Source organism: Bombus bifarius, unplaced genomic scaffold (assembly GCF_011952205.1).
Source record: "Bombus bifarius isolate JDL3187 unplaced genomic scaffold, Bbif_JDL3187 scf7180000010271, whole genome shotgun sequence".
NCBI lineage: Eukaryota > Metazoa > Arthropoda > Insecta > Hymenoptera > Apidae > Bombus > Bombus bifarius.
Window position 1 is genome coordinate 4,933,555 of NW_022885586.1, and position 18,497 is coordinate 4,952,051.

The window sequence follows — 18,497 nt, forward strand, 5'->3', positions numbered from 1 at the left end:
GCCAGAAGCATGACAGCAAACTTATTTAAGGCGGTTCATATTTTCTAGCGTGCTTATTATTCAGAACGATCCATCGTCGAGCTTCATTCTCTAAATTCACCGAGAAGATGGCCGTTTAAAATATCGAAGCTTTTTCGCTTACTTCGAACTCTTAAATGGTCCGGTGAAAGATTCAGGAAACACTTTCCATTTCCTTCGAGAGATTTCTTTTATCAAAGTAAAAGAGCGATTCAAAAATGACCGAAGCCCACGATAAAAGGGACCAAATTTTCCAGAAAACTTTCTGCTTGTACGGTGAAGCGAAAGAGAAAAATTCTTTGACCCACGTTTGGTAATTCGCATATCCATTGAATAGCTTGGAAAATATTTAACAGGTAAAATCGTTTTTCATCGATGCATACATTTCGAGTTCTCACGAGTAAGATAATAGCTCGGTGGCAGTAACCATAATCGTTATACCCGCAGACCTTAACGTAAACTAAGACGGTATGTACTCGAAAGCCGAAAGACACTACACACACACACACACACACACACACACCTGACATTGTATCTTTTCCTGAATAATTCACGCATTACAGCATACTACGATTTCACAGCATAAAAAATGGACGGAAAAATATCATCGACTTGTTTTTCTCCGTCCACCGCTCAATCTTACGAGAGTCTTCAAAATCTTAATCCTACACGGTGTTTCCGGGTTCTTGATTTATTATTACTTTATCTTAAAATATGCATCTACGTCGGAACATTTACCACAATTTCATTTCTGTCTCACGCACCGTCTCACACATATTCCAAGCTTATCGTTGATGCTTCCACCACTAGTTGTTGCCTCTTCCAACGGCGTGAACCGCATCATCGTTTATATCCCGTTTGCCTCAGCCTCGTTTTTCCTCACTTTTTTTTATTACTCCGACTCGCTCGCGACCTTAGTCGCTCGTTAAATTTCGCGCCGTCTTCCGGGAGCTTAACGCTCCACGTAGTAAAGATAGGAGAGGAAGAAGTGCTCTTCTCGTGGACGAGGGAAAAGTTGCTTTTCACTGGATGTATCGCGGTGTACTCGTGAGCTTTGGTGGCTGCCGCCGTGGCGTCGCAACGATTCGTTCGTTTCTCGAGGATCCTTTAATGAGTGATGATCTTTTAATAAATGCCGCCTCTGTCGCGTTTTCCATCTTCAGCTTTGCCGTGTCCAAGTGAAAATTTTCACCGTCTATTCCACTCGTTTCATCCAAGAGTCCTCTTCCATCGAATCGTTTCGAAATGATTTTCTCTATCCTTTTGGCCTGTCTGTCTTTCACTTTTTTTTTCTCTCTTTTTCTCTCTCGTTCCTCGTAATTCCCACCGGCTGACTAACGCGTTTCACCGTCGAAAACGAAACCGTACGTACGTTACACGTCGGACAGATAGACTTTTATACGCGTACCTCGTGGGATCGTTGTTTTCTACGAGTTTACAATTCCCGGATGAACGACGAAACAATGAATAGCCCGGAGCAACAGATTCGTCGAAATTAATTCACCGAAAGTAATTCTCTGGTTTTATTATCATTAACGGTTATTACGCGAGTAAATTATTTACCGAGTTTCCAATTAATATAACGAATTAAAAGGCGCCTACGTAAACGCGAAAATCACGAGCTATTCCGATGCAGAAACGTTTAAGGGACTAGTCTGAGGTGAAAGCCAAGAAGAAAGAAAGAAAGAATCGCTATTAAATTAAAATGTCATTCTCTTTTCCGCTTTGTCTATTACATTTTCTTCGTTACGGGGTTTCGAGATTTCGGGTCAGACCTAAACGCAAAGTAAAAAGAGCCCTGTTACCATTAAGATTTTACGAGCGTCGAGTCTGACAACGAGACGCTTCTACTGTACTATACTATATCCACTGTGCTCGAATTTCAGGAGGGTGAGCAGTATCAGGAACGAGCCGACCCTTAAGGAAGCGAGTCATCCGTAATCCCTGAAGCAGTGCAGCTTGGTCTCGGCCTTGTACGGATACCAACCGCGGGACAGGGCAAATTCCTCAAAGGAGCGGGTTAACCACGACGATCTTCCACGAAGACAGGCCACGCGCTACTATCGCTTGAGAGTGGCATGCGCGTGTGTGTTTACGCAGGTAGACGTTCTTGGGTTCGAGGAAGTTGTGGAAGAGAAGGATCGGCTTCTCTGCCTAGAGGCAGACACGGAGAGAGCGTTAACTTGGTTGGCTAAAGACACAGTCGTCTGGTAGCCGCAGCTTGCCGCAGCTTGCCGCAGTATTCCACAAACTTGCACAATATCCACAAACCCGGGAGCCCGCGAAATTCTTTAGTAAATCTTCTGGCATTTGCCTCCCGAGACGAACGCAACGCGTGTGTAAAACGCGCTGAAGAGCGACGACGGTTTGCCGAGCGAGAAGGAAGCAGGCCGTGTGTCGGTTAAGTGTAGCCGAGCGTCGAAAATGCATCGTTGAAAAGGGTCTCGAGAAGAAGGTGGAAACGTTGCGCCGAGCTCGCTGTTAACGCGCACCAAGAGTGACGTCGGGTTGGAACAGTTGAGACATTCGTAAATGAGGGACCAGAGAAGGTAGGCGTGACAAGGGTCCGCTTAAGCCAGAATATTAGTCGTGTCATCTAATGATCGTCGTGTTTCGCTTCGTCCATTTAGTTTTGTAATATCTAGAGAAATTTCTATTCGTGTCGACCCCGGTGAGAATCCCCGTACATTTCAAAGTTCCGCTTTGGACCCTCCTCTTTCAGCGTTGACATTTCCTATATTTCCAATTAAAATCTGGATAGAGGAACGTAGATTCACGAAGGAAGGACAACGTGACACGAAAGTCCTGACGGTTGACGCGGTAAAGAGATGGTAGTAGCCCGGATTCGTTATCGGTGTTGACGCAGGCAAGTATACCAGTGGATGTTACGTTGTAGAAGGATTCAAAAGAACGTAGTCGAAGGGACAGGAAGTGAATCGGAAGCAAGAAAGCTTTTGCGGCTGTGGAAATATTAATGTTAGAAATTAAGTCATCCTGAGTATTCGCTGAAAGCGTCGTGAAATTCCCACGCGATTCCGTTAATATCTAACTTGAAGCAGTAAAGAAAAGCCTTGTAGTAGGAAAGTAGCGGAATAGAAGCGCGAATGTTGCTTGTCGACGGCTCTTTCTCCTTCTCTTTCTCTGCCCGTCTGTACTGTCGGTGTCTATGTACTGTTGAGTAAAAAGAAAGGCAGAGATTTCTTCACAGAAGTAGCCCGTTGGCTGTGGAACAGTAGTAACGGAACGCTGAAAGCCACTCGAGAAAGAGAAAACCGGGAAACGCGCTCGGTTCTATGGCCTAGAGCATCCTGTATTTCTGATAACGTACAGAATTCAGTAATGTTCCATGCAGGAAGGTTAGTGAATGAAGGCTGAATGGAAAACCGGTAAGCAAGAAAGTCCTTTCGCCTAGAGGCGAACTATTAACTTTGCTTCCAAAGGGTGTCGTCCAACGGGTCACCACAACGTCTTGCGAACTTCAATAATATACACCACAGCGCAATTCAAATCCGACGGCCATTGCGATACTTGTATCTTCCTGCTTGTCCTTCGGACGCATGAGAAGGGATCTGGTGTGCCTCGAACGTTTCGAGAGACCGTAACCTATAACTGTGGAACAATAGTCGAACACGACGACCGAGCAACTTGCCAGAACCTTCCGTGGCATTTTCTTGGCTTGTACGCTTCGTGTGATCGCGATAAAACAAGCTCGAGAAACCGACTTCTGCAACGCTTCGATCGAAAGAACCTTTTCTCGAGAACGTTTGCTCGTGTGGCTGTCACGGAAGAACGACTCGTCTGTAATTTCTAGAAATTAGCAACGGTTAACGACGGTTACCGTCGGTATACTTTAGAACGAGACACGCCTCATGGAGAAGTTGGTAATCCGTGAACTGACGCAAGACAGAGGGGATTGATCTAGCTAAGCTACTCACGGAGATGTTCTAGCCCTGTCGCAGGACCGAGGTCAGTTCTGCTTCCTAGGTTTCCAGGGCAACAGAAACTTTTCTCTTTCTACGGTCGTGCTAATCAATCCTTGGAAACGGCGACCAGAGAACAGGCAACAATTGCAACACAGTGGAACGCGATAAAAGGTTCCCTCTGTCTACTCGAAATATCGAAAACAGCAAATCGACGCGGAAGAATCGAGTTTCTTCAACGACGTTTCCCGACCTGGTAGAGTAGTTGCGATGTAACCTCCGAGAATTCCTTCTGAGTGTAAGGAGCGTTTTCAATCTCAGATAAAACCCGTGGCTCGAGAACGGGTACCAATCGAGGGGTTAACGTTGGATCAGAGAAAGACACGGTGAATGAGGGCGGGCGACGAGGCGCTGGCAATTGGCGGCAAGCTGGGTGAAAAAAGGCGAGGCAGAAAAATATGGTGCACGAGGCCACGGGTCTATGGCACGGTGCGGGATTCAACGTATCGAGGTGGCTGATGATCATAATACACGGATACCGGGCCACCACCCTTTTGCTATCCATTCTGCTTAACGTGCTGGTGCGAACTGCTGGTAAGTATAGACGTGTTCACGTACGCTTCTCGGTTTCCTCGGCACGTTTGTTTCACTCTCTACCATACAAAGCTCCGATCTCAAATGTTTGCGTTTCGCTCGATGGAACGTTTCGTCGTTTCGCCTACGGCGAATCCATTCCATGCTACGTAGCACTCGTAATCGTCGCTTTGTCGAGACCAGGCGCGTAATACGGGGACTATATACGGGCTAGCGTGCCCGTCCTGCATCGAACTCCCTTTCGAAATGCCTACGATCATTTTTATAGATCTTCCCGAGTCGAGTTGCCCTCGAATCCACTTTACTGGTCTCGTACCATCGTAATAATATCTTCGCTTAGACTTCAATCAGCCGTAAAGATCTTAACGCGCCATCTTTTGTTAAGATTTTCGCGATATAGGGCCACTTCGGTTTTTAACAAATTCCAACCGAATTACATTTGTATTGTCCGTATAACGTACCTACAAAGCGTTTCGAAAGTACGGCGATCTTCTTCTTCGGCCGGAGACAATCTGAGGAAATCCGTCGAAGGTCATTACGCCTCATCGATTACTCGAAACACTTCTTGTTCGTATCCGTCTCTATTAACCGACAGTCTGGAAATTATTCTCGGTGAAATTGCATTTACTATTCATTGCCCTGTATGAATATGAATTTCCCGATTGACGGTGTGTTATCGCGTTAATAACTAAGAGAATTTTTATTCTCTATTCTTATCATCGAGAACGCGTATTAATCGCTATACACGACTCGAATACAGGTTTGTTCGCAATCGTTTCGCGCTAATAGATAACGCGCGTAGGTTCAACCATCATAAAAGTTGGCGCTTTTATGCGTCCCCAGGCGCACAGGGTGTGGACTTTATCGATCATTTATGACGCCAGTGGAAAGACACCGGGATTACGATGAAATTCACCGGAAGCAATAGCGCCGCCCAAACAGACCGAATTAACTATTATATAAAGTTCTTAATGTAGCCATTTAATGTGCTAATGCGGTCCCGTGCTAGGTTCCAGCTTCGATGCTCCTTTTAAGAAGTTAACTCGAGATTCTTCTCGGATCTTCCAGCTACGAAAACCTTTAAGCCCCTTTCTCTTCGTTATTTCATTATCGTTCACGTTGTCCTTTTATACTGGAGATATTTAATGCCCTTCATTCATCTCTATCTTTATGTACATATATAATCGTGCAAATGCTATTACTAAATTCCAAAGATAACAAGTGGCTTTGCCATTTTACTGGTGCCGGCCATTCTCAAAGTGAATAAGCGACCATTATTCATCCGATCGGTGACATATGTAAAGAAGTTTTCGCGTTTCGAACATGTAAATTACACCGATTCATCCTTCGTTCGTTAATGCGCAGTTAAGCGGAGAGGTTTTGAATTACAAGTTTATAAATTACAGATATATCTTTGAAGCAGCGAATAATGCAAGCCGATTATAATATTGGCGAGGAACGACAAAATAGCTGGTCTGGTGTCGATTAGTAGTGGACTCTTGATGCGTGACCATTATTGCTATCGAATTATCGCTTCATCGGGTCGAAATTGCACCTGAAATTCGATCATTTCGAGAGCCGTTCTTTAACGAGAACGTTATGAACCCTTGGCAACACCCTGCGGGCACAAGTGCTCGTTTATCTCTCGAAATCGTTGACATTTTACTTCGATTTCGTTCACCTTCCCCTTTCTACTCTTTTTCATCGTACTCGATAATTCTTTGTTCGATAATATCTCGCTTATTTTCCCATATCCTTCATATTTCAGCCAACATAATTTCAGTTTTATTATTAACGTACGAAGAGGTTAATGATAATGTCACGCGTTTTCATTATGTAAATGAATGAACGAAAGTTTGTAAATAAAGTTCAGCTCTCTGGTACCTGGTATAAATCGCAATACGCGTGTTCATGCGCCAACAGATGCACGCAGTAAATATTTTCCCCGTAGATTACGAGTATAGATACTCTGTAACAAACTATGCCGTATGAGTACAATATCACGTTTAAGCACGGTAATAAAGCACTACGAGAGTTCCGCACTTTCCAATGCTATGAAATTTCGTCGCACGTAACCTTCCTATCCTTGCGAGTCGTTACATCTCTGTTTGTCTTATTTATTGATTCCTGACGTAGACATGATTCAATTAATACGTGTCTTTATTTTGATATATTATTTAGCAGGTATTACTCAAATTACAATTCGCAACGAATACGTTGAACACGGTATCCCAACAGCGAAATAAGAACAAAAGCTTTTGCCCTTTCATAGCGATTCATCGTGAAAAATATGAATACGTCTTGTGCGTTAAATTTAAGTCAAGTTTAATCTCCAGAATCCGACTGGACTGGCTTCCATCTCTCGGAATTTATTACATGCTATTTACCATTCTCCATTCGCGAGGAATCAGCCTGGTTCACCGCAGATTTCCAAGAGTTCGTACAGAAGCCGCGCGTAACTTAATTTAATCTATTTCTGCGTGAAGCGATACCAGCAGGGTTACTTGTTCAATTTAGCAACACACCGAGAGATGCATCACTCATGCAAATTTTAGATGCACGCTTAACCCTGCCGCGAAACTTCCGTCGAAGGCCTGGCGATTTACTGAGGAAAACATACCGAGCTAGTGAAACGCGCCACGTGTACCTTCGATGAACAAATATTCGCTAAACGAGTAGCGGTGAATTTATAGTTTCCCTTCAGGGGGTTTGTCGTTGGGCCACGGTTAGGCTCGTTTATGAGCGTTTATTCGCTTTATTGCGTCCGTAGCCGGACAAAAAGCGTCTCCGCGAGTCCGCGTGTCTCCGCGCAGGCTATGTAAAGAACGCGGTAAAAAGGCCGCTTTCATCGTGACGCGTCTGTCGGATCGTAAAAGAGAAAAAGGAGAAAAAAAGATACACGACGTGTCGGGAAGGGGTGAACCGGTGTGCAGTGTCGCGGTTGTTCATCAGTTTACTTGCTAAATATACTTGGATGAACGAGAGGAGAAATATCACGCACGGCCCTGTTTCGTATTCTATATCTATGACCATCTGCTGGGCCGGCTGTTACGCGCGTGTGAATGTTCGTTTTGCTCGTGTAACGTAGAATTTTGGTCCGAAAAATAGTTTATCCGACGGCTCGTTCCAATGCGAGAGAAATACAGAGGCGAAACACAGAGAACGGCGTGTTCGATATATTTCATGATTGTTACCCGATGAAGCTTATGCCCGGGGCTACACGCAGCTATGTACCGTACTACGTGTTTAGAACTCACGATACTTATTATACGTACCGTGTGTAAGACGTGTCGGAAACACCAGTACTGTTCTGGGACGTTTTGAACATCGTCGAGAAATTTCCTTCGATGCCGCGATTTACGCGTGTCTCGTGATACCTGCACCTTCGTCGCGCTCTGAGATTTCTGGAAAGCGAAACGACCTTCGAAAAGCGTACTTGCCGTATTCCTACGCGAAGGAATCTATGCGAAGGAAATGTTCGCGTTATTTTACGTCACGAAATCGTGCTGTCTCGCATTGGGAATAAATTTTCGCAGCCGGAGTAGTTGAAGTTGCCAACCAGAGGGAAAGAGAGTGCGGCATGCTGAAGTTATGGTGAAACAAACGAGCTCGACATCGTGGTGTTTTATTTCTAGTTTAGCGAACGTTGGAGAAAAGTTGGTAGTTAAATTGCTCTGAAAGACGCTTAGCGCATGGGAATTTACGAATATTGCTGTTCCTTAAGCCCCAGAAGTATCTCATTTCCCAAGTTTTCAGTAATAACGACACCTTACAGTCGATTATTCCTGTCATAGGATTACTCTTTCCTTTTTTCCACTATCTTTGGTATAAAGGTTGATTTTCGTTTAACGAGCTGGTCAGAACGATTACAAGAATCTGGTTGTCACGCCTGGTGGAATCGATTTACGTCGAGCAGAATGTAACACCAGCGGCTGCTATCTTTTAAAATGTTGATTGCCTCGTTCAGCCCGACCATCCATTAATTAAATTATGCAACAAGGAACGAAAAGGAACGCGTAAAAGCAACGTTTGCCTTCCGCTTAAAGAGAGTTTCGATAAGCTGGCAGAAAAAAATTAACGCCTCAAACAAGATTTTCGCTCGAAAATATCTCGATGGGACTTTTTACCTTCACGTTCCATGGTATAGATACGTTTCATAACAGGATCGCTCGTTTAAGTTCTTATTATTTTAATAGAAATTCTTGGCACGGTCCCGTTCTTGAAAATAATGAAACTTTTCCCGGATAGCCTTTCGAAGTTTCGCTATTTGTTTTTACCCGTCTCACGCGGTGCTCCCATATGTATATGTATTATCCGACGACTCTCGAGAGTCCGAAGTTAGATCGAGTGTCGGACGAATGGAAAAATTTCGGCTAGTAAATTTGACGTTCTATTGAATAATAGGGATCGGGTAAAAGAAAATGGAGGAAGAGAATCAAAGCGAACTCGCTGCATTCGTTAAACACTCCCGCCACGGAATTCTTCTTATCTCCGAACTAAACTTTTACCTCGCCGTGCGAACTCCCGCGAAAAATCCAGCTTCGCCTCGTGAAAAGACAGTTAACCGTTCGCAAAACTCGTCGAGAAGAGCTTTTTAACATTTATCCTACGAAATTTTATGCGCATATCTCGCGCAATTGCACCCTAGCCGACTAGATGGCTATTAAATCCACGTATGATCAGTCAGACGGAATTTAAATGATATACTTATGCATACTCGGGATTATTCCAGTCTTATTAAAATTGCAATTTTTGATCCGCTTTTATGCTAACGCCATAAAAATTGGTCGCGAAAGTATGTTAAAGATTCATAACCGTGTATCATAACGCTGCTTTTCATACGTATGTATAGATAAAGAGGAATAATGTAACTAATACAAACGTGTATCGGTATAACATAATTAGTACTAACACGTAAAAGATTCTCGCAATCTCCGCTTTTAATTCTTCTTTTTCTACCTCTTTTTTTGGAGGGATAATGTACCGGTGGAAGGAACGAAAACCGCCAACGTTCCACTAGCATAAGTAAGGAAGCGACGACGCTGACAAGAGAACGTTTTTCTTTTCGAGAAGATGAAAGTTTCCCAAACTTTGCCCGAGCAACAGTAAGTCTGTGGTTACCCACCTTCCAAGGCTTAAAACTTTAAATTATCATTAAAATGATTCGAGAGTCGTATTATCCTTCGAAAAGGAGATCTACTTCCATCGTATTTTTTAAACTTTCCTCTGACAAGAATTATTGCATTAAGTTAATCCTGTCCATCATGAAAATTAACTTCGATTGATTGACCGTATTTTCTGCTGCTTATCACGGTCGGTCATCAACATTTGTCCTGATTCATGGTTCGATCAACTTGTTCGACGAGAGATAACAAATAAACCCGTTAGAACTACAAGCCATCGTAGAAAGACAGATCGACGGAAGTTAACTTTGACTTTTCAGCACGCTGTACGGTTAACTGAATGTTTAAAATTCAACCCATCGATAAATCGTACTCGATCAAACAACGAAAAGCTATTCGTCCACAATTCTTCTTATACGTCTTCTTTCTCTGACATTTCCATTTGACGCCTCTCATTCCCTGTTAGCAAATAAACACGAGAAAAGAACAATCCTTTGTTTCAACAAATCCTCTGGGGCTATTCGAACGAGGTGCGCATAAATATTTGAAGGGGTCGATAGGTAAGGCGCAAAGGGGTTGAGTAAAGTCCAGAGGAAAGCCTCTTAACGAGGATCCTGCTCGTGGTACGACGAGCTTTGTGCCGAGGAGAACCACCCTGAATCCTTCAACGACATGGCAATGATTCCTTTGATTTAATGCTTATTTTTCAGAGTATCCGACAGCGGTCACGGCGGAAGTCGTCCCGGCGAACGGGAATTCGTTAGAAGCCAGCATGAAACCACTGGACATCGACCTACCGCCTACGCTTCCGATGAGCTTCGGTACCGAAAATTCCACGGTGATCTCCGCCCAATCTGGATCTACCGCTCTCCTACCCTGCGTCGTCCATAATCTGGGGGATGGAATGGTGAGATTCAAGTCGAGGAACATTCTTCAAAAAGTTTTTCAAAAAGCATTACCCGGAGTTCGGGTTTTACGCGATTTCCGTTCCCAAGAGCGCAGGAAAGTTATTATCATATCAACGTTAGAGCTGAACGGGGTGGCCTTTGGGAGAATCGAGGGAAATGAGGGTTAGTAGCTGTTCGTGCCGGGTTTGTAGCCGGGGTGTACCGAACGATAGGATTTAAAGAAACAGAAGAAATCAAAGAAATAGCCCCGTTTTTTCTTTTTTTTTTTTTTTTTTTAGTTCTATGACAGATTTTTGTACGTAAATTGTGTCGATGTTCTCGTTTAGGTTCTCATCTTCGTTAGCTATCTTGTATAGATCCTCTTAAACCTCGTTATTATTACGATTATGAACGAGTCCAAATTGGAGGATAATACGGTTCGAAAGAAAGATTTTAATTGAAGTGAAGACAGTCGAGACTTTTAATTGGAAGGTTTATTCGTGGCACGCGATTGTATAAAATGGAATTAAAATCTAAAGAGTTGGGCGACACGGGACTTTTAACTTTTCAGTTGTATCTCTTTCATCCCTCGATTGTATTGTTAAAAGTAGCAAAATCGTTTACGAGCCCGTCAAATAGCATGTTAATAGCTTTCAATTATATCCTATGAATCGTCGGTTATTCGTGGATATTTTATTATCCTTCCCAAGAGAATACGTATCCCACGTTCAAAATAGAGGACTACTCAGTGTCGGTCTGAATGTCTTAATGAAATTTTCGATCGAGCTATAGAAGGAAAAGAAAATCTATAGGAGGGCAGAACAAAGCAAGCGGGAAAGAAAGAAGAAAGAAGACGAATCCGAGAGAGAATTCACAGCCTCTTTCGTTTAGCTCGACAAGTTTCGAAAGTTGCGAAATAAAATGTTTGCGTTTCCCTTCGTTAGACGAAGTCGCTTCCCCCGGGTTCACCCATTGTTAGCCTCAGTTTACCTGCAAGCCGAGACTTCGAAACGCGGTACACGGACACGGGAATCGATGTGAGAACCAATTCGCTATCTTGAACTTTGTTCTCCATTTTTATTGAAACGATATCGCCGTGAAGTAGAAAAAAGAGACGTCAAATGAAACAGAGCTTAATAGCTCGTGACGACGGCTGATTGTTTTATGGTCGTTGCACGAAGAACAAACACAGTGAAACAAAAAGAGGAAGGAAGGGGAAAGAACATGCTTCTTTCGAAATTAGTGGCTCGTAACGAGATTCCATAATGCATAAGCATTTCCTGAGACCGCAAGTATAGATTGTGCCTCATAAATACGATGGACGCAATCAAAAGTCGAGTAGAGGGGTGAAAAGCAGCGTGTACCATTTCATTAAGCCGCATATTCGCGGGATTTTATCGCCGCTGTGTTACGCGTTACGTTCCAATGGCGAAAACTTTGCGTGTCGCGCGCAATTAGCTCCGACGCTCGAGAGGCGATCGCGTTCGCATTAATATCATTGGTGCACGTAACACGAAACGTCCGGACGATAACGATTCCGGCCGACCTCTCCTGATTTAAACGTGGGAAATGGGAAACGTTCCGATGAATGTTACCCTGAATGCTCCGACGAATTGTCATCGTCAAGGAAGAGAAGTAGAAGATCGACAATGCTCGCGCCATTAAGGCGCGTCGCTATATTCGGGAAACGAGAAATCAGAGCGAAAGGTTCGGCAAGCAGAAGCCCGTTTTCCCATCCAATCTCACGAGATGCTTGACATTTTGTTCATCCCCGTGCACGCGCATAGAAATGGTACGGTTCCGCGAGCACCTCAGCTACCGCCATTCGAAAACTGTTTTGCCCGGATGGATGACATCCAACCAGGGAAATTTCCCTCCTGTGTTTTTTCCGCGATATTCACGGAGTTATTACCGTGTTATTTGTCTTTTTCCGCGCGCGCAGTAGTCGCGTTACGCAATAATTTGGTGGTCGAGCACAGAGCATCATCGTGGTGGAATGAGGAACGCGGTGGATGAGCCGAATGGAAAGGGGAAAGCGATGGCTGGGAGGGTGAGTACGGAGGTCGAGTTAAATCGACGCAGGTGGAAATCAATAGGAAGGTCGCCGTCGAACAATTCGCACGCTACTTCTATTGTCGCTACGTGCTCGGTGGCTCGGCCGTATAAAATTTCATTGCGTGCTTGGGGAAAGAGCGAGCGAAGAAAACAGGGAGAGAAGGCAAGGGACAGTAGAGAAAGAAGAAGAAATAAAAGGAGAGAGCGAATAGAGAAAGAGAAAGAAAATGGAGAAAGGTACGAGATAATGAAACGGGCCGTATCGCTGCCCGTGCATCGGCGGATCGCGCGCAAAGTCTTTTGCAATTTTGCAAGAGCCTTGCCTTCTAATTGAATGCGACGTCTTCGAACTGAAAGAAGTCTATGTACGTTTCGACTTATCCCTCGAAGATTGCCTGTCCTTTATATGAAATCTCTTTTATGTAGCCGGCGAATAGAAAGGAGAAGCGCACGGACATATCGTATCGATGGGTGAAACATATAATACTATGCTACTTGCTCCACGAGATTGAAGCGGCATTGCCCATTAGAGAGCCACGTGTCTCGCGTACAGGAATCGTACATGTTGCACGAGACACGGGGAATTGCGGTGAAGCGACGAAATAAGGACAAGCATTTAAACACTACAGGAATTTACATACATACGGTTCGATTTTCCAAGTTTCTTTGTCTCGCGATTCATTGTTCACGGGCAACTTCTTCAATGTAAATCGACATCCGTTATTTCCCTGAGTACGTGCGTATATATAGTAGCTTGACAAAGATAAACAAATCGTCTGGAGACTTAATAAAGCCGGGGCTATTTTAGTCTCGCATTCTTGTCTCTTTAATTAACAGATCGAGAATCGAACGAACGCTCGATTCGCACGAACGTGCTCGTTTCCTCTTATAAATTCTCACGTTAGGTCACTCGGAGAATCCCGCGATAGCATCGTTTCAATTAATTCGCCAATTCCAGTAACCTCGATTACCATGTTCCGTTTTTTCCCCTTTTATTATTAAGGCTCTCATCAACGCTAAGTAATACGCACGACCCCAAGGTCTTCCTCCTTTTTCTATTTCTCTTCCATCTTTTCCCCTCCGTTTCGCTATCGCATGTTTTCCATTCTTTCGAGTTGCCATTTCGCGCAGCCAGTATTATGGTAATGGGTATTTTGGTTAAACGGTAGCTTGATAATCCGCGTTCCACCGCATCACGTGACAACACTTGCCGGTCTTTGAAGCTTTTATCTCGATTGCGCCCGACGAAAGTTTCACATTTATGAATGCGTGTCGTTGCCGTCTCCGCCTCGCTTTTTGTTCTATCTTTTTCATATATATATATACCTATATAGGTATATATATAGCAATATATATATATAGTGAATATATATATATATATATCCATAGTTCGTTAGAAAGTAACGACAGGCTAACGTTCCGAAAAAAAGGGGTTAACTTCGGTTGGCCGACGGGAATAAAGTCGAGGGGCTAAAGCGGGTCGTGGCCGCCTTTTTACCCATAATTTACAGCAATATTTGGATTCCGTTCAAACGAGACGAAACCGAAACGCGATGTAAATCTAATTATATCGAATCGGTTGGATTGCTATTGGCCCTTTCGCTTCTGTCTGTCTGTCTGTCTATCTGTTTGTCTCTCTTTCTTTCTCTCTCTCTCTCTCTCTCTTTCCTATCTGTTTTCTCTTTCATGTTCGATGAAAATATCACGCGAAACCGTGACGATAGTGACCAGATATGTCTGGTTGGATCGCGAAATACGTTCCGCTATTCTATAAATGTTGGTTAAGAGAGCGAACGTGCTTCGACGAATTTATTTTAACGGCAAGTTACGTGAACACAGAACGGGAGGCAACGGAACGGAACGGCCAGGCGAACGTTGTTACAGACAATACGATAGTTTATTTGGTTCATGAATAATAATCTTGCCGTGGCACGATTTAAAGGCAAGAAAATAGCAATTACTCACGGACACTGTGCTCCGAGTTCCTTCGCGATCTGAATCTACGCGCGACTGGAAATTACGTGTACATTAAGGCGTTGTTCTCGTTGAACCCTGTGCCCGAATCGTATCCATCGCAAGAACTCTGTGCAACTTCCAACGAACGAAAATTCACATCGTGGAAACGGCATCGTTGGAACTCGGCCGAGGATCATTAATATGGATCGAATCAGAGGTTTTCCAGTGGGCAGATGGAAGAACGCGCACACAGTCGACTTGCGTTATAGCTTATTGGTAGCGACGGTTTCATACGGACAATAGTTAAATAATTATAAAAGTGTACATGCGGGAAATATCATTACACTACGTACAGAAACGAAGTCAAAGCGACAACGATCAGTTTTGATCGAGTTTCTACGCTCTTTGATGTTCTAGTTCTTTATGTAACTGGTTCTATTCTTTAGCTCTTTATATTTCATGTTTCTACACCTTGCTGTAACCTTCCTTTATACTGTTTTATTTTCAAACCAGAGTCTACTATAAACCTTGTCGTTGTTGTTATCGGTGTTGGTGAACGTTCTCAGTCAACGAATCTCAGTCGTAAATAGGTACACGCGCGATTTGTTACGGCGAGTCAGTGAAAGCATCTTCCATGGTAAAGCGGGTCGAAAAGGGGAAGTTCGGAAGCCGAGTTTGCATTGTACAGGGGAATCTCTTTGGAAATCACTAACGATCTGTATCCTAGTAATTGGGTGGGCTCGCGATGCACGAGCTCGATGGGAGCGGAGAGAACGTGAAAGCGATGTAAGGCATTGCGCTGAGAACCTGTGTCTGCATTCATGTCGGGGAATTGCTCAATAAGCGTGAACCGTTAGAAGGGTGTCTTGAGATCCGACAAACGTACAAGGACTGATTTTCAGATAGACGGCCAAAACTTCGCTACTGTGTTTCCGCTCTCGACCCCGGGAAACCAGCAACTCGCGCGAACGCCTGTCCGGAAGCTCTTTCCTGTCCATTTGCCCCGTACTAACTTTTTACTTTTATACGATCGTAATTTTCAACGGACCGTGTTTCGCTGGGGAAATTTAAGAGCCTAGGAATTGCAATATCGATAATAGAACATGCGATGCAAAGGGAAAAGAATATCACGAAAAATAAAAGACCTTCGAAGCCGGTTATTTCTGGAGCTTTGTTAGACCTCCTATTAAAATTCTCTCTTTCATCGTTTCGTCTCGCCTGGTCGCAATTAATATCGCCTGCAGGTGCCCACTGGACAAATTGCCACTGAACAATTTACATCTTTCGAGCGGTATCAGCATGTTGTTAGAGTTCTGAAAGCCGGTATTAATAACCAGGGGTACCTGTTTCGCAAAGGATAGCGAGCCAACATCCGGTTAGTCTCTAATGGTACCAACTGCATATCTGCATTCGGACTTCGAGTGTTTGAGTGTTTACAGCACGAAAGGGTTTCCGTGGTTGAGATCGTTCCTGCTTAAGGTGAGGAAGATATACACATTGACGAAGTTTCGTCGGGTCTATTCGAGAATCTCTCCGTGCACAAATTCCTCGACCTATGGAGTTTCATTCAAGACGGTAACACGCGTCCCGGCAGACGTATTCTGTTGCTTCGTCCGCGAGAACTGCAAATATGACACTGGTAAAGTGGATGGGAAACGTCTGGTTCGAAATTTCCTTACGCAACAGGCATGCACCCCGTTAGTGGTTAAAGATGGGAAAACGGAGACGGGTAAAGCGAAAAGGAAAGTTATAGACGCACGCCACTGGACGGAGAATTTGAAATGATGGAAACACCTCAGAAATTTACTTTGGACGGACTGTGATTCATGTTCGGTCAAAGAGAATGTGCGGCAAGTGTAGTGAACGTGGTGAACGCGGTTCACGTATTGCTGGTAGGAGACACGAAGCTCCTTTCAAAATTCGCGTATGAATGCTTGGTTCGTGTGTTTCATTTCCGATTCATTAAATCCTAAAGAGTTGTTTCGTGACGGATTCTGGAGATAGCCGGGTGGTGCGCTCGCGGCTGTTCATGCATTATGCGCGCGCGGACTTTAATAATAATTTAAGCGGGATGTAAATCGAATGGAAGGCTGCAGGGGAGCGGCGCGCCGCTGCATAGAAATGCATGTGGCTTAATTAAAACGGTGCTTTTATGAAACAAATATTTATCGCGATGCACCGACGGAAACTAAATTAATCGTCCGCGTGATGAGATCCGCATTTTTACTCCCCTTTTTTTTTATAGTTCGCATTCCATACGCATTATATGGGCGTAAAAAAAGAAAAAAGAGAAAAATTGGAGGGAACGCAGAGAGAGGGACTCGCTCCTTGATGATCAATATTTGTGAACTTTTATTTATCAATATCTATTGTTCATTCGTAAATTGAACAGAAAGAGAAAAAAGGAACGCATGTTCCGATACAGTACCTAGTGGTCGAGTTTATTTGAAATGATACACTGGCTATGATTTTCTCAACGAAATAAATTTTATTATTTCGCTTTTTTATGACAAGTAACGCTTTGAAGGGATAACATTGCACATCTATGTACCGTCAGTTTCACTTCCGATCAAGCTGTTTGTAATCTGTGGCGGCGGTGAGCATGTCTTTTCTGATTCTCTCATTTCGTTTCGCGTTTCCACTTCGTCGTTCCTGCGAATTCGAGCCCCTGGTATGACAACCTAACGGGTGCTTGTAGGAATTCTCCACGAGTAGAACAGTCATTTAACCCGATCCTAAGTTACGCAAAGCAGGGGAGCACGGCTTCAGCTTTCGTTCAGTCCCGCGAAACGGATATCGCGGTTGGATTTCCAGGAATTTCACGATTTCGCTGCGGTGCATGTTTATACGTAACACATTCCACGATTCTCGAATCGTTTATAGATTTGTGTACCATTAATCAAGTGCGAAGTGTAATCGATTCGAGGCTGGGCGTGGTAACCTCTGAAAGGTTTAAAGGAAAACGTGAGTCGAATGGCGTATCATCGCGTCCTTTCATCTACTTGATTACGTACCGATTGAATTTCTTTACGATACTCATCGTATTATGGGAGCACGTTTTATCACGAATTTTGCTTCTCATTGTTCCTCTATTCTCAATTTTTTTTTTATTCCAAGAAATATTTCAACAGAGTAAGAACGATGAAAGTTCCGTCAGCAAATTTCGAGAGTACGTGAGAAACCGTGCTTGGAGACGCCGCTCTTTCTCATTCCGCTCTTTCACCGTGTTGGCTGTTTATCCATCGTTTCTTATTATTCTACGAGATGTAGCCAATACTTGTCATGATCTAGGTAATCGTTCCAGTCGTTTCTGTTGGCATACATTTCTGCTATTTAAATGCCACCTGAATCTCACGAGGTGGCGTCTTACGTAAAATCTTCGGGTCGGCGTGGGCGTATAGGCGAGAAGCTTACTGAAAGCGGCGAAGAAAAATTGCGTCGGAATTTAAAAGCGAAGCGGCATATATAAAGTATCGCGGCGGATGAAATATGAAGGTAAAATGTTAATGAGGGGTACGCGTTAAAGGACCAACGCGTGGCAAGTGGAGCAATTCTCGCGGAAAGCTTCGCGACACGTTGGGCTCAACGTCCGGGTTGGGGTCTTATCGTCCGAAGACAAATCTCTCTCCCTCTCCAATTCCACGCTCAATTTTTCTACCTCGAGTCGCGTAATCCTTCTCCACGCCGTGGCAGCCGAATCATTCCATTTAATCTCTCGCTGAGTGTTTGATATCGTTTCGAGAAGAGGCAGGAGTGCCTTGCGTTTTCTTGATACAAGTGCAGCTTGGCGAATTACTTGGGTTTCGTCTTCGTTTTTCCCTCTCTCTTTCTCGAAGGGCAAATTAAAAGATTAAAAGCTCGGAAAATGTAATTGACCGATCCTTGTAAAAGAAACGATGTATTAAAAGGAAGAAGGTTAACAGTATCTATCGCGTCGAGATTAT

General features: G+C 43.9%; 1 protein-coding gene across 1 annotated transcript in view; it reads left to right on the forward strand.

Annotated features, from left to right (window-relative positions):
• LOC117216366 (lachesin-like) overlaps positions 1 to 18,497 on the forward strand; it is a 33,207-nt gene that overhangs the window by 5,237 nt on the left and 9,473 nt on the right. The window contains exons 2-3 of the mRNA XM_033463023.1: positions 1,905 to 4,532; positions 10,366 to 10,562. Coding sequence (XP_033318914.1) covers positions 4,397 to 4,532; positions 10,366 to 10,562 — 333 coding nt within the window. The 5' untranslated portion in view covers positions 1,905 to 4,396. The remainder of the gene's footprint in view (positions 1 to 1,904; positions 4,533 to 10,365; positions 10,563 to 18,497) is intronic.